The sequence below is a fragment of the Muntiacus reevesi genome, chromosome 2 (assembly GCF_963930625.1).
Source record: "Muntiacus reevesi chromosome 2, mMunRee1.1, whole genome shotgun sequence".
NCBI classification, from domain to species: Eukaryota; Metazoa; Chordata; class Mammalia; order Artiodactyla; family Cervidae; genus Muntiacus; species Muntiacus reevesi.
This window is the reverse complement of record NC_089250.1, coordinates 200,174,178-200,198,516: the sequence shown is the minus strand read 5'-3', so window position 1 is coordinate 200,198,516 and position 24,339 is coordinate 200,174,178. Positions and strand designations below refer to the sequence as shown.

The 24,339-nt window shown below is 48.2% G+C and overlaps 1 protein-coding gene and 2 non-coding genes across 3 annotated transcripts in view; all 3 read right to left on the bottom strand.

Moving 5' to 3' along the window:
- The window catches only part of PRKCB (protein kinase C beta), a 221,911-nt gene that overhangs the window by 165,888 nt on the left and 31,684 nt on the right, over positions 1-24,339 (bottom strand). Inside the window, exons 3-4 of the mRNA XM_065919292.1 lie at positions 4,951-5,062; positions 3,418-3,546 (exon numbers count right to left, since the gene is read on the bottom strand). Coding sequence (XP_065775364.1) covers positions 3,418-3,546; positions 4,951-5,062 — 241 coding nt within the window. The remainder of the gene's footprint in view (positions 1-3,417; positions 3,547-4,950; positions 5,063-24,339) is intronic.
- Positions 16,444-16,516, bottom strand: TRNAI-UAU (transfer RNA isoleucine (anticodon UAU)). The gene has a single exon. It is a non-coding gene; the product is annotated as a tRNA-Ile (tRNA).
- Positions 17,605-17,677, bottom strand: TRNAG-CCC (transfer RNA glycine (anticodon CCC)). The gene has a single exon. It is a non-coding gene; the product is annotated as a tRNA-Gly (tRNA).

The following is a 24,339-nucleotide window of genomic DNA, read 5'->3' as shown; positions in this document are numbered from 1 at the left end:
ACCACCGAGTGGGCGGCTTAAATGGCAGATGCTTATTTCTCACAGCTCCAGAGGCAAGAAGTCCGACATCAAGGAGTAGGTCGTGGTGACAGCCCCCTTCCTGGCTTGCAAGTGGTCACCTCCTTGATTTGTGCCCTTCTGTGGCCATAAAGCCACAAAGCCCCTCACAAGAGCCCACCTTCGTCTAACCCTAATTGTCTCCCAAAGACTCCAACTTCAAACACCATTTCACTGGGTTAGGGCTTCTGCATGTGAATTTTAAGGGGACACAATTCAGAACAGCCCTCCAGCCTCTAGGAGTGGCTGACCCTGCACTGTCATGCGTGTTCCCGAACTCCACGGGGTCTGCCTGAAGCTGGTCTTCAGCGGAGATCACACTCTCATTCAGCATTTCCCTGCTCCATCCTCACTCCTCATTTCCTGAGCAGCTCCAATAAATCACATGAACAAAAAATCTCCAACTCAGGTCTATATTTAGAGAACTGCAGCCAAAGCATCGGGTTCTTCTACCATCAATCAATCAGCTGTCTCAGGCCAGGTTCGGACCGTGCCGGGCATGGTGAGCTAGTCCTCGCAGAGCACAGTGACCTGCAGGCAGGAGGCTGGGTGCTCATCCCTGCCCTGCACGTGACATCAGGCAAGTCGTCTTAATTTCCTTGTCTGTATGTTGGCAACACCACTACCTCCATCGGATGACCCCACTATCAAATCACTTGGAAAATCACAAACCGCTATTAATACACTGGGAGCTACCCAGTTAGTGTTAGCAGAACCCTGAGTATGCAGATATTCAGTCCCTAACTTTAAGGGAGCCCCCACTTCCCTTCCTTCCCCTTGTTATAGACTGAATTGCATCCCCCTAAAAGAGATGCTCAAGACTAATCTGAATGTGACCCTGTTTGGAGATAAGGGCTTTGCAGATGCAATCAAGTTAAGACGAAGTCATACTAGATTAGGAGCTTCCCTAGTGGCTCCGACGGTAAAGAATCCACCTGCAAAGCGGGAGACCTGGGTTCAACCCCTGGGTTGGGAAGATCTCCTGGAGAAGGAAATGGCTCCCCACTCCAGTATTCTTGCCTGGAGAATCCCATGGACAGAGGAGCCTGGTGGGCTATAGTTCATGGAGCTGCAAAGAGTTGGACATAACTGAGCACAGCCGTGTGTAAGTCAACAGTATACAATATATTGATTTGATACATTTGTATAACGCAATATGATTACATCCCTGCATTAGTTAAGGCCTATATAATGTCACATAATTACTTATTTTTTTATGGTGGAAACAATGGATGGACCTTGAGGGCATTATGATGTGCTTTGGTTTTAAGCACTGTGCATTCAACAGGTTGGTTGAAGATGTGGCTGTCCATAGTAATATATGAACCAGTGTAGTTCCTAGAAAATCACAGTAGAGGGCAGCAGAGTCTCGTTTTTGCCCTGTCTGCCCAGGAAGTTTATAGACAGTGGGGGAATTCAGCTTTTCTTGAGGCTTATACACCTTGGGTGAGTGATAGTTACTTAGTCGTGTCTGACTCTGCAACCCCATGGACTGTAGCCTGCCAGGCTCCTCTGTCCATGGAATTCTCCTGGCAAGAATACTGGATTGGGTTGCCATTTCCTTTTCCAGGGGATCGTCCCAACCCAGGGATCAAACACCTGTCTCCCGCATTGCAGGCAGATTCTTTACCATCTGAGTCACCAAGGAAGCCTACTACTAAGAGACATTCTACTCGTTGGGGACCCTCAGGCATTCCACTGGGACAAAGTCAGCCGCTCACCTTCCTTTCAGAGGAAAAAGCACATCAAATGAAATACACACTCCTTAAGAGCCCACTGGGTGTCAGGAACCTCACTATAAAACAGTTTATATTTTACAGGGACATTTTCAACTTTTACGTGGTATAAGCACAATTCTTCAGAGCAGCTGAACCATTCTGGACCCTGAGATCAATTTTTGCAAAATCAATCCCTTCTATGATCAGTCTCCTAAGATACTAAGTCACAAAACCTTGTTTAAATTAATTAGTGATGAAGTCTAAGAAGTTTGACACAAGCGTTGGGGAGAGAATTCCTTCCAAGTCCCATTATGACCCAGTTCAGTATTGGATTTATCACAGCTTTATGGCTAGGTTGGGCTTCTCCAGTGGCTCAGAGGTAAAGAATCTGCCTGCAATACAGGAGATGCAGGAGACGTAGATTCAACCCCTGGGTCGGGAAGATCCCCTGGAGAAGGGCATGCAACTCACTCCAGTATGCTTGCCTGGGAAATCCCAAGGACACAGGGGCCTGGCTGGCGACAGTCCATGGGTTGCAAAGAGTCGGGCTCAACTGAAGTGACTTAGCACACCCACGTAACACACGTGGCTAAGTTACCCACCCAGCCAGCTGCATTTTCATTCTGTTTGAGCTGGATGTGTCTGAGCCCCGTATTTCCTGAATGCTCCATTAGGAGGGCCAGACACCTAGCTGAACCTCTTCAGCAGGCTTTATTATCCCTCTTTCTTATATTGTAGCATGAAGTATTTCAGAATTGCAAAAAGTATGGAGAATAACAGAACAGGACCAGAGTGGTGACCATCATGCTTAAGAAAGAAACACTGCAAATACCCAGGGAGCCCCAGGGATGAATACCGCATCTCTTTCTCTTCCCCAAGATGTAACATTCTTCCAAACTGGGTGTTTATCAGCAAGACTCTATTTTCGCACTGGAAAAGTTTGGGAAAGAACCAAGCATCCGTTCTCTGCTATGGTAAAAAGGAGACAGAACTGCACGCTCCAAAGATGAGGAGTGGAAGAGAGAGGCCGGGGGCGATGGCGAGCGAAAGGAGGTGGGGAACAATAAGGAAGTTGGAAACCTTTTTCTTCCCGCATGGAAGAGATAAACCAATTGCACTGCCCATCATTATGTTATACAAAAATCTAGAAATAATAGATCTGCAGGGTAGAAATAAATGAAAACTAAGAAGGCAAGAGAAATAATCTAAATTCGAATAATTTTTCACCGTTATTAGCTACTGTATCTGGCTTCAGAGTAGGTTTAGTCCACCGGCCAGAGCCTGCCATAAAATTAAGGTGTTCAGCATCTTGTCTGCTTTACTGGCTCGTGACAACACCTCTGAGGTCTTGGAGAAAACCAACGTGCTCCCGCGGCGGCTCCAGCTCTGAGTTCCACCGCACAGGAGGTGCTGAGAGCCTCGCCCTGCGAGGTGCAGTTTCTAACGGTGCCTACGGCGGGGAGAGGCTGGAATGGGGTGGGGGGGGGGGGGGTGTTGGGGCGGGGATCGAGGAGGAAGGCCGCATCGCCGCACCTCCCGCCTCGCCCCCGCGCCGCCCGTCCCATCCCTCGCTCCCCTGACTCAGCGCTCCAGCCGGGTCCGGGTCCCGCAGAGCCGGCACGGGGGCCCTAGCGCCACCTACCGACAACAATGAGGACCTCCCTCTCGATGTGGGCTTGGATGTAGATGCGGCCTCGGCGCTCCGTGTGGTCCGTGCCGCAGAGGCTGGGGACGTTCATCACGCAGCGCTTGTGGACGTTCATCATGCAGGCTGCGGGGACAGAGGCAGGGAGCGCGGCTCAGGCTGGTGTAGGCTGGACCCCTCCGGTTCCCCTCCTTCCCTCCGAGGCGGGTGGAGACCAGCCTGCCCTGCCCGGGTTTCATCCGAAGGGCTTGCTTCTCCAACTTCCCCGCTCCCAACTCCCGACACCCCAGGCCCTCATGGACAGAGGAGGCGGAAGGTGTCTGTCCTCCCCGGAAGGTTGGGGTACACGGGACACCCGCAACGGCTCTGAAGCCAGAGTCACCAACTCCAGTGACACGGGGGTGTCTAACATAGTGAGGGAAGGTGCGGATGTGGTGGTCTTGGCCAACTTGAGTGCACAGCGGCATAGGGTCCCCGCCCAAAGTTACCAAGATTTTCCCATTTTTCAGGCTTAAGCAGGAATCCTGACCTCTCCCCATTTTTAAATATTGATGATAGGTTGCTTCCCGGGAAAGAGCCTGAGAATGGGAGTTGTGAGAAGGTTGACGGTGAGGGGCTCTGTGGAGGGAGGAGGAGCTGGCCCATGAGGATGCCCTGAGGCTGAGAGGAGGAGGGACTCGGGGGCTCAGATGACGCTTCTGCTTTGGTGTTGTCCCAGATTGACGCAAGGGGGCCAGGCCTTTGCCCCTGCGCCTGCCAGTCTGTGATCATGAACCAGCCCTGGGAGGGGCATCATCTTGGAACCTGAGCTGAGCCCCCACAGTACCCACCGTAACTAACTGCAAGAAAAAAACTTAAGACCCAGCAGGGCAAGATGAATGGAATACGTCTGCAAACTGAATCTGACCGACTGAAGTCTCCTGTGTGATGTGATAAATACTGGCTCCCTGCCCACACTCCCGGAGCGCCTCTGTGCTTCTTTCAATGGGTGGCTGGTTTCCCCTAAGCCCCACGGCTGCTCCAGGCCATCCCTGGAGTCCCGTGTTCACTAGGGGTCCCTCGTATCAGTCTGAGAAGTCAGGAGAGGCTGGGTCACCCTACGGGTCATTTCAGAGGATTCCATGGGAGCTGGGGGCACGGCATCACAGGGACGGGGGTGGTGAGGGCATCCCTTCTCAGCCCACCCAACCTCCAGGAGGCAGCAGGCAGATTAAAAAGCTGGAAATGAGTTATGGGGAGAGAAGGATGGCGAAAGGATGGAGAGCCCCCTGGAATCTGCGTGCCCAAGTTCAGGGTCCTGCATCAGCACCAACTTGCTAACCCACCACACAGGTATGAGCAAGGCCGATCCAGGCCCAAAGGACAGCCTTGAATCGTGCCCTAAATAAATAGTTATTGTTGGTTATTGTTACTCAGCGTCACGCAAGGGGTACCCACCCAGGACTTGGGAGAATGTGCTGCAGACTCGGGCCCCAAACCATGAGGAAGCAGCCCGGGCAACAGAGGCTGCCCGAGGGCACATGTACTTACTGTCACATTTCATCCCCTGGTGGATAAGTCCATAGAGCAGTGACCCGCAGTGGTCACAAAACGTGGGGCTGGAGTATGTGTGGATCTTGAACTTGTGTTTGCTTCGGGGGTCCTGAGGGCCAAAGAAACAACAAAAGAGGCCGGCGTCAGTGAGGCACGCCAAGGTTTCACACTGCACTCAGCATCACTGGAGGACTCGCTGAGAACGGAACTTGGCCCCCAGCATCCATCACACCTGCTGGGGCCATCGCAGGAGCGCTGTACCCAAACACCATGCTTGATAAGCAGTCACGGAATGACTAAGACGGCTGATGGCTCCCATTCTCACCCCAGCACACACTCACCGTGCCTGGAAGCACTCCATGGGGGAACCCAACCTACTGACTCCTGCCGGCAGCAAGGGCTGCAGAGACAGCAAACAAAACTCCCGATACATGAAGTAGAAGGGTCGGTCCCCTTGTCTACTCCTCTCTCCTTTATCTTCCGAGCAACTTCCAGATGATCTAAAACCCAAGGCCTGAAATCTCCCCACTTAGAGGCCATTTGCTAGGACCTCATCATCTAGTCTTCCCTTGCAGCTCAGTTGGTAAAGAATCTGCCTACAATGCAGGAGACCCAGGTTCAATTCCTGGGTCGGGAAGATCCCCTGGAGAAGGAAATGACAACCCACTCCAGTATTCTTGCCTGGAGAATCCCATGGACAGAGGAGCCTGGGGGGCTACAGTCCATGGGGTTGCAAGAGTCGGACATGACTTGGCAACTAAACCACCACCACCATCATCAACAGGACAGAGTTCAAAGTCCAGTGAATAGTCTGCAGATTGTGTCAGGGAGTACTAGTTTTCCACCAATACCCAGTCTTCCTTTCAATAAGAGAACCCTTGAGTTGCAGCAGAGCGCATGACTATCCAACTATAGACCACATTTCCCAGCCTCCTTTGCAACTTGGTATGTCCATGTGATTGAGTTCTCACCAATGGGATGTATGTGTTTCAGTCATTCCTTTAAAAGGAAGGTGTACATCCTCCCAGGCTTCCCTGGTGGCTCAGATGGTAAAGAATCTGTCTGCAACGTGGGAGGCCTGGGTTCAGTCCCTGGGTTGGGAAGATCCTCTGGAGAAGGGAATGGCAACCCACTCCAGTATTCTTGCCTGGAGAATCCCATGGACAGAGAAGCCTGGCGGGCTACAGTCCATGGCGTGACAAAGAGTCAGACATGACTGAACGACTAAGCACATACATCCTCCCAGGATTCGCAGGTGGCGCTACTGGTAAAGAATCCACCTGCCAATGTAGGAGATGTAAGAGATGTGGGTTCGATCCCTGGGTCAGGAAAATCCCCTGAAGGAGGGCATGGCAACCCACTCCAGTATTCCTGCTTGGAGAATCCCATGACAGAGGAGCCTGATGGGCTACCACGCATAGGGTTGCAAAGAGTCAGACACAACTGAAGTGACTTAGCACCCTGCATGGTACAGCCTCCCAGGCCCCTTCTTCCATTCCCACTGGCTGGAAGATGGTGAGAACTTGAAGTGACCACCTTGGACCCACTGGTCCTGCACTTTGTCCCTTTAGACAGACATCTGAGAGAAAACCTACCTTCTGTCTTATTCAAGTCACTATATTTGGGGGTTATTTGTTACAGCGACTTACATGGTTCCCTAACTAACTAATGTACCCTTTCTAACCCGGCAGTGTAGTGCAGAAGTTAAAGGTACAGACTTAGGATCATAAACTGCCTGGGTTCTTCTTAGATGCATAATTTTGAGCAAGGTATTTAATTTCTTTGTGCTTCACTTCCCTTGTCTGGACAATGAAGAAACTGATAATGCTGTAAGCTTACAGGATCATTGGGAATAATAAATGAATTAACCTATGGAGAGATCTTAGAACCGCCCGGCACACAGTAAGCAGTGAAAGCTTTTGCACTATTATTACACCTCCCATGTGATCCCAACGATGCCTCCAACACACACTACAGTTTCGTACACAGGATTGGTTCATACTCCAAACATGCTATGCCCTTCATGACTCTGGCTCCACATGATATCTGTCTTCTTCAAGAGATGCTCTAATTATAAAAAAAATTTCTTCTTCTCTTTCCCAACCTAGCCTGCAAGTTGCTTCCTCCATGAAAGAGTATACTGCAGAAGAGAAGACAAGAGCCCCAGGTTCCAATCCGAGGCTGACCTGACATTCTAGACTTTGTCATAAGCTACCCATCTCTTCCCTAATCCATTCATTCATCCGTTCACATATATTTAATGATGCAAGTGCCTTTCCAAAACACATTCTAATAGAGACAGAAAATGAACAAATAAGGAAACAGACACAATAAGTAGAAATTATATTATGTGCTATAAAAATAATGAGCATTTCTCCTTAGCAAACTGTTATTTTCAAAATGTAAAAATAATCTTTATACCTTCTAGGATGGCTAACATTTTAGGAAACTGATAGTGACAATACCAAGTGCTGATGTGGAGAGAACAGAATTGGCACTCTCTGACAATATTGGGGGGATGCAAAATGGTAGGGTCACTTTGGAAAGTAGCATGGCAGTTTCTTATGAAGGCAAACATCCCCTTATCATATGTGACGCAGTATTCCCACTCCTAGGTGTGAAATGAATACATGAATCTACAGAAAAACCTGAAAGCTTATAATCGCCTTATTTATAAAATCCAAAGTCTGGAAACAACCTAAGCACTAAACATTTAACATGTGAATCGATAAACAACGTGTGGTGTAGCCACATAATTGAATGCTTTTCAGCAGTAAGAAGGAATGATACAGGTAACCTTTCTGAATCTCAAAAGCATTAGGGTAAGATAATGATGTCACATACATGCTGTTTAATTCTGTTTAAATGACATTCTAGAAAAGGCAAAACTAAAAAGAAAAGAAAAGAAAAAGCGTAACTATGGGGACAGAAGACACATCGGTGGTTAAGAAGGATCAGAGGAGAAAAGGAAATTGATAACAAAGGGACAGAATGTGGGAACTTTTATGGGGTGACTGAAATGAGCTATATTATCCACCATATGAATTTTACTGTATGTATGTTTTAAAAAGTGACTTTTGCTGCATGAAAACTCTATTTCAACAAGTCTGCCTAAAATATCCTCCATCCCTGAAGGCTTTTGTTGGCCTGCATTTTCTTAATGAGCTACAATGTTTCTTTCCTGATTTTCCAAGCCTCTGCGGTCAGGTCAAAGGGGTGAAGGGCTGACCCTTGCACAGCCCTGAAGAGCCCAGGTGAAGAGGCAGAGTCAGCTCTGCTCTGGCTGTGGGGCCTGCAGAGCTCCAGGATTCAGAAGGACCCCAGCCGTCACATCTCCTGCTCGAGGACTGAGCTGCTACCCCAGTAACATCAGGGCTTGGACATCACAAAGCAAAAACTACAGGCTCCCAGTTGATGGCTTAACCAGCCATATTTACATTCTTGGGCAATGAGACTTAAAAAAAAAAAAAAAAATCAGGTTCCTGGAAACAGTCCCAGTGCTCTGTGCCATAAAATGCTTCCCGCTGCCTGCCTCATGTGAATCCACCTTAAAAGGTGAGAAATGAGTACCTCAGACCCACCTGTTCATGACCCGCATTGCCCTGAAGGGGGAGCTCAAGGCTTCTCTCACTCCCCTCGTTGGCTCAACTCTTTGCAACTCCATAGACTGTAGCCCGCCAGGCTCCTCTTTCTATGGAATTTTCCAGGCAAGAATACTGGAGCAAGTTGCCATTTCCTACTCCAGGGGATCTTCCGGATCTAGGGATCGAACCCGGGTCTCCTGTGTCTCCTGCACCGGCAAGTGGATTCTTTACCACTGTGCCACCTGGGTTTCTAAGGAAGATGAGAGCCTGTCTGGTTGGTCAAATTCCAGGATGCTGACTGGTCCAGCCTCAGTGGGTGGAGCTTTCAGAGGCCTTAAAGCCACGCCCACCTGTAAGTGGGCGTGGCTTTCTCTTTCTTGCCTGTAGCTCCCGCCTCTCCAAGAGGCGACTGGGTCCAGGTCCCAAGTTCTCACCCTAAGAAGGGTGGGCATGAGTGAGTGGCCTGGACCAACTCCACTCCAAGTCCTGAAGCAAGATCTCTCTCTCCTCTTGGTTCCTGTGCTCCCTTCTGGGTTCCCTGATATGTTGACTTTATAGGAGCCAAGAATTAGCTTTGAGGATGTTTTAACTGCCCTTAGGCCTACCTCATGCTGAAGCTGAAAACTCCAATACTTTGGCCACCTGATGTGAAGAACTGACTCATTGGAAAAGACCCTGATGCTGGGAAAAATTGAAGGTGGAAGGAGAAGGGGACGACAGAGGATGAGATGGTTGGATGACATCACTAACTCAATGGACATGAGTTTGAGCAAGCTCTGGGAGTTGGTGATGGGCGGGCAAGCCTGGCGTGCTGCATTCCATGGGGTCACAAAGAGTCAGATACGACTGAGCGACTGAACTGACAGACTGAGGCCTACCTCAATAGAAAGAAAGGAGTCCCCAAGGGCCTCATGAGCTCTACTTGGAGATCTGAGGCAAAACCCCACTAACAATAAAGTTGCTCTTTGCTGGCACTTTCCTCCATGCATGTATCTTAGTGGGGAGTCTCAAGGAGAAGGATTCCAGCATTCCTAACCAGACACTATCGAAGGGAAGAGCAGAAACAACAGTGCAGACTTCAGGCAGGGTCCTGGTTCAAGATCACCTGAGACCAGATTAAAGGAATGTAGACCCTGCACACCCTAATCCTATCAGCAACCCCGCCATTGAACCATCGCTATAAAACTCCTCACCAAACTGTCCTGGGTTGGGACACACAATTTCAAGGGCAGGAACCTTCTATGGCCCCCTTTGCCTGGCAAAGCAACGAAGCTATTCTTTTCTACTTCACCCAAGACCCTGTCTCCAAGGTTCAATTCAGCACTGGTGCACAGAGGCCAGGCTCTCAGCATCACTATCAGTAAAACAGATAATTAGTGAGAAGCTGCTATATAACAGGGAGCCCAGACTGGTGCTCTGTGATGACCTAGAGGGGTGAGATGGGGGGTGGGAGGGAGCCTCAAGCGGGAGGGGGTATATACATATAGTTGTGACTGATTTGCACTGCAGTACAGCAGAAATCAACACAACATTATAAAGCAATTATCCTCCAATTAAAAAATTTTCCAAAAAAAAACAACCCTCTCCATCTTAGCAAGTCTCTTCTGCATCAGGAGGTGCCAAGATGCACAAAGAAAGAGAAGGAGGAAGAAAACACAGTGATTGCGAGCTGTCCATATGCCCAGTGACAGCCATATGGAAGGTGTTACTCATTCTCATTTCAGTGACGATGAAAGGAACCCAGTCTAGAGAGAAGAACCTTCTCCAAGGTCAACCAGATGGCCCCTGGAGGGCTGGGACTCACCCCAGGTCTGCCTGGCTCCAAAGTGGGGATACAGCAGGGTATTCTCTCTTTCATCTGCAGCCCCCAACTTCATTAATGCCTCATCCTTCAGGTCCAGCTAAAAGAGCACTTCCTTTCTGCTTTCCTTTGTTCATTCACCCAGTAAATGTTTTCTGAGAGCAAAGTTCTTCCCAGGCACTGAGGGTACAACTGTGAGCAAAGGAGACAGTTCCTCTGGTGGAACTTATGTTCTAATGGCAGAGAGAAAGCAAAACGAAATAATTGTCATGACCCTCACCCCTTTGGGCTTCCCAGGTGGCTCAGATGGTAAAGAATCTGCCTGCAGTGGGAGACCTGGGTTTGATCCCTGGGTTGGGATGGTCCCCTGGACAAGGGCACAGCAACCCCACTCCAGCATTCTTGCCTGGAGGATTCCATGGACAGAGGAGCCTGGCGGGCTACAGTCCATTGGGTTACAAAGAGTCGGACATGACTGAGTGTCTAACACTCATCCCTATCTTTCCCATCACAGTATTTATACCACTGTGCTGTAGCTGTGCGTTTAACTGCATTTCTCTCATGCTTAGCTGCATGCACCATGAGGGAATTTTGCTCTCCATGATATCCCAGAGCATATATTGTACTTGGCATATAGAAGGTACTCGATAAATATTTAATGAGTGAGAGTTAACATTTATTGAGTGTTTAATTCACGCCAGGAGCCACTTGCAGGGACTTATCAGACATTAACTCATTTAATTGTCATAACACCTCTGTGAAGTTTGTACTGCTTACTACCCCATTTTACAGATGAGGAAATCAAGGGACAGAGACGTGCAGTGACTTGCCCAGGGCTCCCCAGCCACTGCGAGCACTGCTTGGCACACAGTACGTGGCACATATTTAGAGGTCAGTGAGCTGGGATGGCAGCGGGGGGTCGCAGTCATCGCTATGAAGCACAGACAGGCCCTAGATGATGCATGTGGCCTGGAGAGTCCTATGCAAGATGAATGACACCAGACAGGAGAAAGAAAGGCCACTCAGGCAAGACGCAGAGGAAAGTCTGTTTCTCTGTGGTTTATTTAGAGGCTGACGGAGGCTCCTCCAATCTCGTTCCCTTGCCTCTGCTTTTAGGAGGGCTAAGGCTTATAAATACCAACTCCACCCATCCCCACCCCCACCCCCACACCCGCTCGCATCTCTCAGACCACCCAGAAAACCAGGTCATCTCCTGATTGATTCTGGTCCCTTCCTTCCTTCCACTTGGGAGAGCTGGGAACAAAGCTACACGCCCAAAGCTGGGGTTCTTAGGACCTTCAAGGAGAACCATTCAGGGTGCCTGTCTATGTCTGCCCAGGCTCAAGGGGCGGGTCTGCACCTGGAGATGACCCTCCCCCAAACCCATGGAGAGGTGGATGCTCGGCTCAAGTGTCAGGGGCAGGGCAGTGAGGACATGTGGAGCCTTGGGGCTGAAATGGTGATTACTGACAGCAGGCTCCAAGGAGAAAGGAACAAAGACAAAGGCTTCATGACCCCAGGGATGGAGCTCCTGGTTGCAGTCTCCTAGGGGCCTGGCATCATGCCCTCAGCTCCATCTGACTCTCCTGTGTCCTCTAAAATTTCTCCTTCATGCTTAAGCCAACCTAAGCAGGCATCTGCAACCTGCACTGGGAGGAGGGGAGGGGGTGGAAACATTGTCAAGATATTTACAATCACTTTGGCTCAAGTATGGGCACGACTGCCCACCGACCGATCAGAATGGACTGCAGAGCCTAGCTACACTGGGAGTTAACGCTTTAGTTGCCCAATCATGGCAAGGTGGGGTGGGGAGGAGCTGCTAGGGAAAGAAGTGGGTGGGTGGAAGGTGGGGGGGGGGGGAGGTTCCGAGGGCCCAGTAGCTATTCACCAATCAGCAGGTAAATACTTCATCATTTTCACAATTGGTCCAGTTGTGCTTGTGGATACAGGTTAAATGGCAGCCCCACCTTTAGCCGAGGTACATTCCTTTCCAGCCTCTGAGGCTGTGGCTATTGACCAGGATGAGGTTAGGGATCCACGTGGCCTCTAAGTCAGAACTCTCCCCCCAGGTCTGTCTGGACCCCAGTCAAAGAGGCAATGCCCACCCCTGCCTCCTTCCCTCCCCGACCTTGTTCTACCGTCGGCCTCCCCAGCACAGCCCACACCGACTGGACCCCCTCGAGTGCGCCCGCAGCCCAACCCCATTCCTGGCCCGGGTCCTTCTTCACGTTCAGAGGTTACCATCTGGATGCCAAGGGCCACACCAAGTTTACAAACAAGCGGTATTTGGCCCATATGGAGCGTCTTAAAAGTATTTTAAAAATCCTGAAACATCAGACAAAAATGTAGATTTCTGGCTCCTTTTGAAAACTCACAAGTTGGGGCAACCCTCCTCTGGGCGGAGCAGCACTGGCCCCCTTTAGATGAAGGATAAGCTTCCTCGTTCTCCACAGTTACCATCACTCTCTATTGTCTCATACCTTGCCTGCTTCACTCTCTTCCCTTCCCCACCTGGCCCCTGTAGGAATTTGGGTTTGTGACTTTTGCCACACTCCCCATCCTCTCTCCCTAGGAGTCACTGGCTGAAGTCCAACCACATGTGGACATAACCTCATACTCCTGAATGATGAGTTCATGTGACTCGGTGCCAAGAGCTTTCAGAAATGGGCTTGAAATTTCTGTATCCCTCCCCCAGCATTACCACTTGACCTCCACTGTCCCTGGCCATCTCTCCCACCCCTAAGAAATCGGGTTCTCACAGGATCCTGGCATGATGCCTCTACCCACTGTTTCATGGCGTTGAGCTCTGTCATGCTTCATATTAGGCAAATGTGGATTTCCAAGTTTTCTTCCACTTCTGATCCTGATGCAAGAGATTGTCAAATAACAACAATAAAATGATAATCAACTACCGTGATTCTCACTGCCACCATGAATTCAGCACTCTGCCAAGTGCTGTGCTAAGGGTTCCACATCACATCATTATTATTGTTGTTGTTTAGTCGCTAAGTCCTGTCTGACTCTTCGTGACCCCATGGATTGCAGCCCACCAGGCTCCTCTGTCCGTTGTCCCAAGCAAGAATACTGGAGTCAGTTGCCACTTCCTTCTCCAGGGGATCTTCCTGACCCAGGGATCGAACCTGTGTCTTTTATGTCTCCTACACTGGTAGGCAGGTTCTTTACCACTAGCACCACCTAGATATCATATCATTAAACTTTCATAAAAGCCAAGGACATAGGAGTTATAGTCCTGGTATTCCAGATGACCAAATTGAGGCTTACTGAAGTAACTTATCCAAGGTCACAAAGCAAGAAAGAAGAGATAGGACTGTAATCAAGTTTGTCAGGTTCCAAATACGCAGTAAGAGAGAGGGGACACCTGAGTGTCACCTGGTTGCTCCTCAGCCTTCCCGGAGGTTCTCCCACTCAATACAGTTACAGATGATGACACCCCTCGTCCCACACAAATGCAGCACCAGCCACCGTCAGGTCACTCAGAACTCCCACTCCCACCGCCAAACCAGTCTTCACTGCAAACACCTACTCCCCAGGACCAAAGGACAGGCCTGTCCCAGCTCAGCATCTTCCGCTCATCACCTGACTCCAGGCTCATGCAGCTAAGGATGAAGGAAGCACAGATCAGGGGGAAAAAAAGAACTTTAAATCTCTAAATCACAACCTAAAATAGCCTCTCTCAATCTGAATGGGCTGTATGGCTTTGTGCACAGGTGGGCTGAAATTTGGCTGAGCTGAGGCAAAGCTGCAGGAATACGGAAGCTGCATTGAAACGCAAAGGTCAGGAAAGCACACACCAACAGCATCAGTCAGAGGAGAAAGTCAGGGCAGCCTGTAAATTCAGACTGTGTCCTCCCTGGCCCTTTACAGGCCACAAAAGCCTCGAAGGTATGTTTCCCAGGAGGTAGACAGGCAAGGCGCACCTGGAGACCGCAGCTGGAAATAGTGTCAGAACAAAAGGAAGCTTGGAAACCTGGGCTCTGGAGTTAACTGTGAGGCCTCAGGCAAGTGACTTAAGCACTCTGCCTCTCTGCCTCCTTGTCCATAAAGCACAGATAAACACAGTACCCACCTCATTGACTGGATGTGATGACTAAAGCTCCCAGCACAGCGCCTTGCACGAAGGACGTACAGGCTCTGGAGTGTATTATTCCAAAGAGAAAAGGTAATCATGGTAACACTTCCCAAACTTCAGTCTTGAGCAGTCATATTTTAGCATACCTATATTCTACCTATAAAATTATTTATTAATACTTGGCGCTGTTTTTTCACTCAGCATGCCACTTTTACCTATTTTAAAACCTATTTTAACCTATTTTAAAATAAGAGTGTGAACTTGTGGGATTGGTGTGCAAAATTATGTTTTTTTCTAACACACCTTAAAAATGAAATAGACAACCCTTACAATGAAATTTTAAGATGTTCATCCCCCTGGACTGCATTAATAAGCTGTGGAAACACAGACACACATATGTGCGGTGAGTAGGCCAATCGGCATTACCTTGTCGGAGCAAATGGGCATGCATATCAAAAGTTCAAATACTTCTCCCTTTTTGACCAAGTCGTCCCACTTCTGGGAATTGATTCTGGAGATAAACTCACATACATAGGAAATTTTATACACACGTGATTGTTCACTGCAGCATTGTTTATAATAGTGAGAGATTTTAAATGAGCCAAATGTCATAGGGATGGAGATACTCAAATAAATCTTACTGCAGTTACACAATGGACTACCACTCAGGTATGAAAATGAACTTTTCTGCACTAAAGTGGACAAAATCTTATGGGTATATTTTTAAGTGAAGTTCAAAAAAGAAAAAAAAATAGCAGAACCCAAGGTGCAGAACTATGTTGCAGGCAACCTTTGGGTTGAGAAAGTGAGATAGAATAAGAAAGTGTATTTTAAATTACTCAGATCTGCAAAAACAAACGCTAGAAGGAGAGGCTGCAAGAGAAGTTAATAAGAAAGTGTTTCTTTAGGAAGGCAGGAGGGAACAAAGCGGAAAGGAATACGACTTTTCCTTATATAGCTCTGCAGAGTTTTGATGACAGTAGAATATTTTCGTGTTTATCTGGATACCATGAAATTCCCACAGCACGTACCAGCCCGCTGGGTGACCCAACAGCATCGCCATGTCCCAAACTGCAAACAAAATGCCGAGAGTTCCCGAGACACAAAGAGGCAGGGAAACCTTAATTAGGATGATGTGGATTGAGATTTTGTGCCCAAGAAATGCGTAGAATGTTAGAAGCTGTAATTACACAGTTGAAAGGGGGACACTGTAATTTGCTGAAGATCTTTCATTGTGTTCCCGGAGAGCAGAGTGAATAGTGCTTATGAGCTGTGTAGATGCTCCAGTGCCTGCGGGAGGGTGTGATACCCACGCCTGCTACAACCCCCGCCCCGTGGGCAAATAAGTAATTGTTCCACTTAAAGACAAGCTTCCGCTGTGTCAACTTCAGTAGGATTTTAAATATGATTTCCTGGGTTACAATCTGCACTGGAGTCAGTGTCAACATTAGGGGTTAATTAATAGCCACATTCAAATTTAAGACACAGCTCTCACAGTTATTAGCTTCTGGACTACAAGGCAAATTATTTAACCCTTTCTAGTTTCAGTTTCTACATCTAAGAATTGGATAATAATAATAATTACTGCCTAAGTTGATGGGAGAGTTCAATGCATTACTGCCTGAAAACTGCCTAATAGTCACTGGTGGAAGTAAATATTCTTAAATGTTCACTGTCATCATTCATTTTCTGTCCACAGCCTTTGTCCATGTTTAAATTCAAGTTTGCTTCTTTCTAAATGATTTGTAACAAGCTTCCCATACAGCTCAAAGAACATTACCCACTCACCTATATATCCACAGTAAATATTTTCCTGGTTTTTCACTTGCCTTTTAAATTTTGTTGATATTCTTTCTTTCAACATCTAACACTGCAAGTGTGTTTGTGTGTGGGGTTTTTTTTTTTTTTAATATTTATTTTTATTTTATTTATTTGACTGTGTTGGGTCTTAGATGCAGGACACGGAATCGTTAGTTGTAGCATTCGGACTCTTGGTTGAGGCATGTGGGATCTAATTCCCTGACCAGGGATCGAACCTGGGCCTTCTGCATTATAAGCACAGAGCCTTACCCACTAGACCACCAGGGAAGTCCATGTGTGAGTGTGCATGCTCAGTCGTGGCCAACTCTTTGAGATCCCATGGACTATAGCTCACCAGGCTCCTCTGTCCATGGGATTTCCCAGGCAAGAATACTGGAGTGGGTTACCATTTCCTTCTCCAGGGGATCTTCCTGACCTAGGGATCGAACTTGCATCTCTTATGTCTCCTGTATTGGTAGGTGGGTTCTTTACTACTAGCACCACCTGAGAATGATCCACTTATTCACCAAGTATTTGTTGAGCGCCTGGTATGTGTCAGAAGCTGGATGAACAAAAGCAAACACAGGGTCTGCCCTGATGGGCTGCCAGCCTAGCTGGGAGGAGACAGTAAAAAGGTACAAACAAATGCATACTTCTGAGTGCCGTGCAAGAGAAGCTCGAGGTGCTTATGGTGAGGGATTTATGGTGAGGGATTCTGGCATCAGATCTGGGAGGGTTCCCCGAAGAGGTGAAGTCCACACTAACTCTGAAGGACAGAGGGTGGAACGCTGGACCTGGGGCGCTGGACAGGGCCCTGCACGCCCTGAGGGCTACTATTCAGCTGCAGGCATCCTGCTTCAACACAGGCAGACCGGGCTGATCCACCCCTCTGCTCCCTGCCTGGCTCCAAGCTCTGCCTTAGCCCCCATCTCCTGTCTTCAGCTCGGATCCCTCATCCGTGAGACCCCAGCCCCCATGAGAGGGGACTTAGTAGACAGCTTGTGAGCCAGCGTCTCAAGGTAGATGGCCCAAATTCTGTCCCAGCTCTGCTACTTCCCAGTCATGTAGCTTTGAGCAAGTTCCTCAAGCTATATAAGCCTCGATTTTCTCACCTGTAAAATGGGGAGACACTACAGCAGGATGGCACATACTGCGAGGCTGGGCTTCCTGGACTGAATCCCAAGCTTAACGACTTCTCACGCGACTTGGGGCAGATTACCTAACATTGCTGTGCTTCCACCTCCTCATTTTCTAAAAGGTATTAATCTATTTGGCTGTGCTGGGTCTTAATTGTGGCACATGGGATCTTTGATCTTCTTTGCTCATGCAGGATCTTTGTGGCATCAGAACTCTTAGTTGGGTCATGTGGGATCCAGTTCCCTGACCAGGGATCGAACCTGAGCCCCCTGCATTGGGAGTGCAGGGTCCTAGCCACTGGACCACCAAGGAAGTCCCACCTCATTTTCAAAGTAGAAACAATAATAATAGCACTAAATGTTCACAGGATCATGAGATGCTATTAAGTTAATTTTTGTAAAAAGCTCAGCCTGGTGCCTGGCAGGTAGTAAACACTCTATGTGGGTGGAATACAATAAATAAACACACGTTTCGGCTTTTAGATTTGTGAGCATTCATGAAATCATGATTATACTGTGCTTATCAGCACAGTGACTGGCAGACAGCATGCACTTGATCGATGTCAGCTTAAAATAAAAACTACACCTACGATCTTAGCCAAGTCACTTCCATGCTCTGGTCTCAGCTCCCCCTTGTGAAAACAAGGGAGTTAAGCTGGGTATTCCCCAAGGACCCTGGAAGTTCTTAGACTCTGCCTTCCGGGCTGTTCACACAACTCTGCCCTGCCTCTTCCTGTGAATTCACTGCTCAGAGTGTACAGTAGCCTTTCAGGGACCAGACACACTGCTACAGATCACACTCTCGCTTTATAAATAAATCCTCCATCAACCACAAAACGTGCACACCCAGCCTCTCCCCTAACTTCCCCTGCCCCCCGCAGTGCCATCAGCCAACAAAGCGAGGGGTACCCGGCTCCCTGCTGTGTGCAGGTCACCCAGATGCAGGGCCAGGACACGAGGTTACTGAGGTTACTGAGGTTACTTAACTTGAAAGATGCTTCAGCTTGATTCCTAGACTCAGAGCACCATGCCAGCTTGCTGACAGCTTCCTCTGCCACAGAAGCCCTGGGCACCCCCACGCCTGCCTTTCGAAAGAGCTCTTACGTAGAAGGACATGCAGGACGCTGCTGCAGCGAATGCCTGCCGGGCCACCTGGGACACTGAACAGCACAAGCCCGTGTTGGTCTGATCCTAACGACTCTAACTCTGGGCACTAGAAACACGGATCCTAAACCAATAGGTCCATAGAGACAAGGAACCTAACTGAAGAAGACAAGTCCTGTGCACGCCAACTGATTACCCTGTCACCAAGAACATCACTGGGACACCACTCTGTCTGCAGTTATTAAAGAGCTTTCATGTGCCACGTGCTGCCCCGGGTGGGGGGCGGGGGGAGCGATCCAACAGCAGATGCTGATCCCACCCCTAGGGCTCTCTAGATTCCACTGGGGGATAACCATCATCATCACCATGATCATCATCATAGTAAGAGCTAACATATGCCAGACACTAAGGGCTAAGTCGCTTCAGTCGTGTCCGACTCTGTGTGACCCCATGACTACAGCCCACCAGGCTTCTCTGTCCATGGAATGCTGCAGGCAAGAATACTGGAGTGGGCTGCCCTGCCCTCCTCCAGGAGATCTTCCCGATTCAGGGATCGAACTCTCATCTTGTATGTCTCCTGCATTGGCGGGCAAGTTCTTTACCACTAGCGCCACCTGGGAAGCCCTCTAAGAGCTTTACATATAATTAATTCATTTGACCCTCATTCACCTTGTACAATAGGTTTATTATTCTCATTTTACAGGGGAGAAAACTGAGGCACAGAGAAGTTAAGTGACTTGTTCAAGGTCACACAGCTAGCTCTTGGTCATCATACAAATAAGTGACCCTATGGTGCCTAACAGTAAGGAGAGGTACGCAGGGCTTTAGGAGTGCAAAACAGGCAGAAGTGACCTGGTCGGGGAGGTCAGGGAGGGCTTCCCTAAGGAGCTGAGCTGTGGCCTAGAGGATGAGCACAAGTCAATCAGGGTTCTTAAGGCTCAACGCACATTAAAATCAACTGAGAGGCTTTGAGTCAAAAAAGTCTGACTTCATTTGTCTGCAATGGGCCCAGGCACCAGCATTCGGTTATAAAGCTCTGCAGATGATTCAAACATGCAACCAGAACCGAGACTCACCAAGCTCAAGGGGAAGAAGAGACAAGAAGCCGCTGGCAGAGAGAAGAGCAAGGCATGTGCCTTGTGGGGGAAAAGCTGTTGGGGAGGACGGGAGACTGAAGGAAGGAAGCTCAGTCTCAGGGGGTGACGAGAGAGGGGTCAGGAAGAGGCTACAGGGATGGATGGGGCCACAGCATGCAGGGCCTGGAAGCAGGGCGACCATATCCTTCATCTCCCAAAGGGGACCCTTGTGAGCACAGTGGGAATAGCAGGGGCACACATTCCTTAGGATCCCAAGGAATAAGCAGGCATGTATGTGGGCCAGTGTGACAAAGAAGGATATATGAAGATCCTGCTTATGGACCTATCAGAGCATCAACTGTGCCTCTAAAACTGTGGGAAGCACTGACGTGTTTTCAGGAAGAACGATGACAAGATCACATCCGGTTTTTGGAAAGATGACTCCGCAGCAATACGGAAATGACAGGCTGATGAGACAGAGGGGAAGCAGGGCATCGGGACAAGAGGCAGCTGGTCCAGGGACAGTGGGCAGGGCCTGGCCGAAGGTCCTGTCTGTGTGGATGGACAGAACTGTCTGTGGGGGGGTGTGTCTCGTTTCGCTTTATTACACTGCAAAAAAGTTTCTTACAAATTGAAGGTTTGTGGCAACCCTGAATCAAGCAAGTCTATCGGCGCCATTTTTCCAACAGCATTTGTTCACTTTCTGTCTCTGGCACATTTTGATAATTCTCACGATATTTCAAACCCTCCACCCGCAAAACGATTACGGCCTGCTGAAGGCTCCCATGATAGCATTTTTTAGCAATAACATATTCTAAAATTAAGATATGTACATTTGGGGGGGGGCTACCCTGGTGACTCAGATGATAAAGAATCTACCTGCAATGAGGGAGATCTGGGTTCAATCCCTGGGTTGGGAAGATCCCCTGGAGAAGGGCATGGCAGTATTCTTGTCTGGAGAATCCCATAGACAGAGGAGCCTGGCAGGCCACGGTCCATGGGATCACAAAGAGTCGGACACGACTGGGCAACTAACACTTTCACGTCATTGGTTTTGAGACATAATACTACTGCATACTTAATAGGAATACCATAGAGTATGAATGTAACTTCTACATTCAATGGAAAATAAAAAAATCCATGCAATATTTGCATTATTGGTGGTCTGGAACTTAACCCACGGTATCTCCAAGGTACGCCTGTAAATGTTAGCTCTGATTATTATGTAGGAGGTACAAAGCAATGCAGAGAGTATGAGGGTGGGGAAAGTTTAGGAACACAGAAGAGGCCCAAGAATTGACCCACGCTCAGGAGAATTTTGGAGATTCACAGTTAAGGGGGGAAGAGGATCAAAGGCAGAGAATTGCACAAGGAAGGGCTGAGATGCAGAATCAGAGGAGAGTCAGAACCGATGGGCTGAGTTTGAACGCAAACAGGTCCAAGATTCTGAGTCAAGCAAACACTTACATAACACGCAAGGCACTGTTTTAAGCTCTTTGCATGAACCAACTTATTTCACACAGCATCTCCACACAGTAGATAGATTATTGTCCTCATTTTGAAAATGAAGCAACTGGGGCCCAGAGAGGTTAAGTGGTTTATCCAGAGTCACGCAGCCAAGATTTGAACCCAGGCAGGCTGGCTACAGTGTCCATATGTTCAAACAACAAGCAGGACCAGAAACCCGAACCTGAACATTTCACTCTACTCTTACCTCCAAACTACTGCTGAAAGTACCAGAAGGAACTGTTTAAAAATAGGAGAATCTATTTCAGCCCAGAAAATCAGGGGAAGGTGCCAAGTAAAAGACAAAAACTCTTGAAATGTTTCTCAATATATAGAAAAGGTGAGGCTTGAATTGAGGGAAAGGCATCGTGGCCCAGGTCTCCCTATTCAAAAAGGATGGCAAGGTCTGATGCAGGGTGGGGGGTAACTGAGCAAATATAGAAAGTTGAGTTGAATCCTTGCCGAGGAGTCCCTGGCAGCAGCAGGCACTTAACAAATATACGGAATGATGAATGAATCCCCTTGAAGACTGCATGTAGGAGAAGCAAGCAGTTGCCAGATACCCTACCCCACCAATACACTGCACCCCAACCCCGCTGCAGGTCCCATTGGACACGGAGAGTTCAAGTTCAGCAGGGGGATGCTGCAGCAGCAATTTCCTTAACCAGGTGACTATATTTTTCCTTCTCCCTTCATTGACTAGGCTGGGGACATGAGACATGACCTTCCACCGACAGTTCCCACCTTCAGAGGTTATCAACTGGTGGTAGACAGGATGAGGACTTCACTGCTTAAGAATCCGTCTGCCAATGCAGGAGACATGGGTTTGATCCCTGGTCTGTAAGATCCCATGTAAAAGGAAATGGCAACCCACTCCAGTATTCTTGCCTAGAGAAACCCATGGACAGAGGAGCCTGGGGGGGTGGACAGGGATAACAGTCCATGGGATTGCAAAGAGTTGGAGACAACTTAGCAACTGAACGACAAAATATTCAGAATGGAATCCAGTCCAAACATGTTTTTTTAAATACACCATACATGTCGTTCTCGAACTATCTGTCACCACCCACATTTGGGGGATTCAGACGTCTCTTTAAAAAAATTGGAAAACTTGGATCTTAGTTGTTTAAAGAACAGGAATTAAGAAAAAAAACAAATAGAGCTGCCCCTTTCAGACAGAGTGTACACACTCTAGATGCAATGTCCCTGTTATCACACACTTGACTCATTTACTTACGTGACCAGTCCTGGCTGACTTTGAAGTGAGACATCCTGATGAATGCATGGACCCTTTCAAAGTCACGTGGCCACAAACAAAACATTAAGGAAGGCAGCCAGACACAGGAGAGGGTCTCTCCACGTGTATGGAGTTCAAAGCAGGCACTCTCCTTCTATAGTGGCTGCACTATTTTGCATTTCCACCAAGAGTGAGCAAGGGTTTCTCTATACCCTCACCAACACCTTTCTTTGAAGTTTGTTTTGATAATAGCCAGCCTGTCAGGTGTGAGGTCTCACTGGTGGTTTGATTTGAATTTTCTGATGAATACCGAGCATCTTTTCAGATACCAGTTACCCACCTGTATGTCTTCAGATAAATGTCTACTCAAGTCCTTAGCCCATTTAGAGACGGCTCAAAAAGTATAAAAGAGAAATACCATATGATCCAGCAATTCCAATTGTGGGTATTTATCCAAAAATAACTGAAATCAGGATCTTAGAGAGACTTTACAACTCCTGTGTTCACTGCAGCATTATTCACAATGGTGAGGAAACATACTGAATGCATACAGATAAATGGATAAAGAAGACAGGATATATACATACAGTGGACTATTATTCATGCTTAAGAAGGAACGATACACTGCAACACGGAACAACATGGATAAACTGTGAGGACATTATGTCAAGTGAAATAAACCAGACACAGAAAGACAAATACTACATAATTCCAATCATACCAAATTCACAGAATCAAAGAGTGGAATGATGGGTCCTGGAAGTTGGAGTAGGGAAAATGGGGGAATTGCTAATCAATGTTTCAGTTAAGCAAGATCAGTGAGCTCTAGAGATCTGCACCCCACTGTCTGCAGTCGACAATACTGTATCGTACACTTAAGAGTTTAAGAGGGGGGCTTTCCTGGTGGCTTAGTGGTAAAAACAACAACAACAACAAAAAAAAAACCCACTTGCCTATGCAGGAGACACAGATTCAATACCTGATCCTGGAAGATTCCATGTGCCATGGAGCAACAGAGCCTGTGTTCAACAACTACTGAGCCTGTGCTCTAGAACCCGGGAACTGCATCTACTGGGCCTGCATGACCTACAGCCTGGGCCCCACAACAAGAGAAGCCACCGCAGTGAGAAGCCCGAGCACCACAAGTGGAGAGCGGCCCCTGCTCCTCCTAGCTAGAGAAAAGCCCCCGCAGCACAAGCAGAAATAAATCAATGAATAAAATTATTATTTAAGTGTATTAAGAGGGACTTCCCTGGTGGTCCAGTGGTTAAGACTTCGCCTTCCAACACAGAGGGTGCAGGTTCAATCCTTGGTCAGGAAGCTAACATCCCCCAGGCCTCTGGGCCAAAAAAACAGAACAGAAAAACAATAGAAGCAATATTGTAACAAATTCAACAAAGACTTAAAAAAAAACCTTACGTGTATTAAGAGGGTAGATCAGATGTTGTGTTCTCTCCACAATAAAATGAAATAAAAGAAAATAAAACTAAACAGCTCAATAAAATCAAGCAAGCAAACGGCCGCTGGCCTGGGTAGTGGCTACCTTGATGGAAGGGGCTGGAGATATAGGGATGAAAAGGGTGCACAGGAGGGCTTCTGGGGTTCCGGTTACAGAGAAATGTTCACTCTGTGAAAATTCATCAAGATGGACCCTTTCCTGTACAAGAAACAGTTTGCAAAAACCGTGTGACCAGCCCAGACTAAAAGCAGCGCCTCTGAATCCAGACTCTAAATTCTTGGAAGAGGGAGTCTGATGGGTCCAGTTTGGGGCAGGTGTCCATGTGTAGCTGGACCCAGCGGAACCAGGCCATGAGGTCAGACAGTCTCTGGGGGCGCGGATCTGGGAAGGCAGTTCTAGAGAAAAGGGCTGTCTGCTTCAGTTAGCTTTTTCAGGTGAATGGGGCTTAAGTAACGAGGCAGCCTGGGGTGCTGGGTAAGAACAGGAGCTGGGCCAGACTGCCTGGGTGGGAATCCTGGCTCAGCTACTCACTGGTCATGGGACCCTGGGCAAGTCCCTCAGTCTCTTCAGAGCCTCAGTTTCCTTATCTGTAA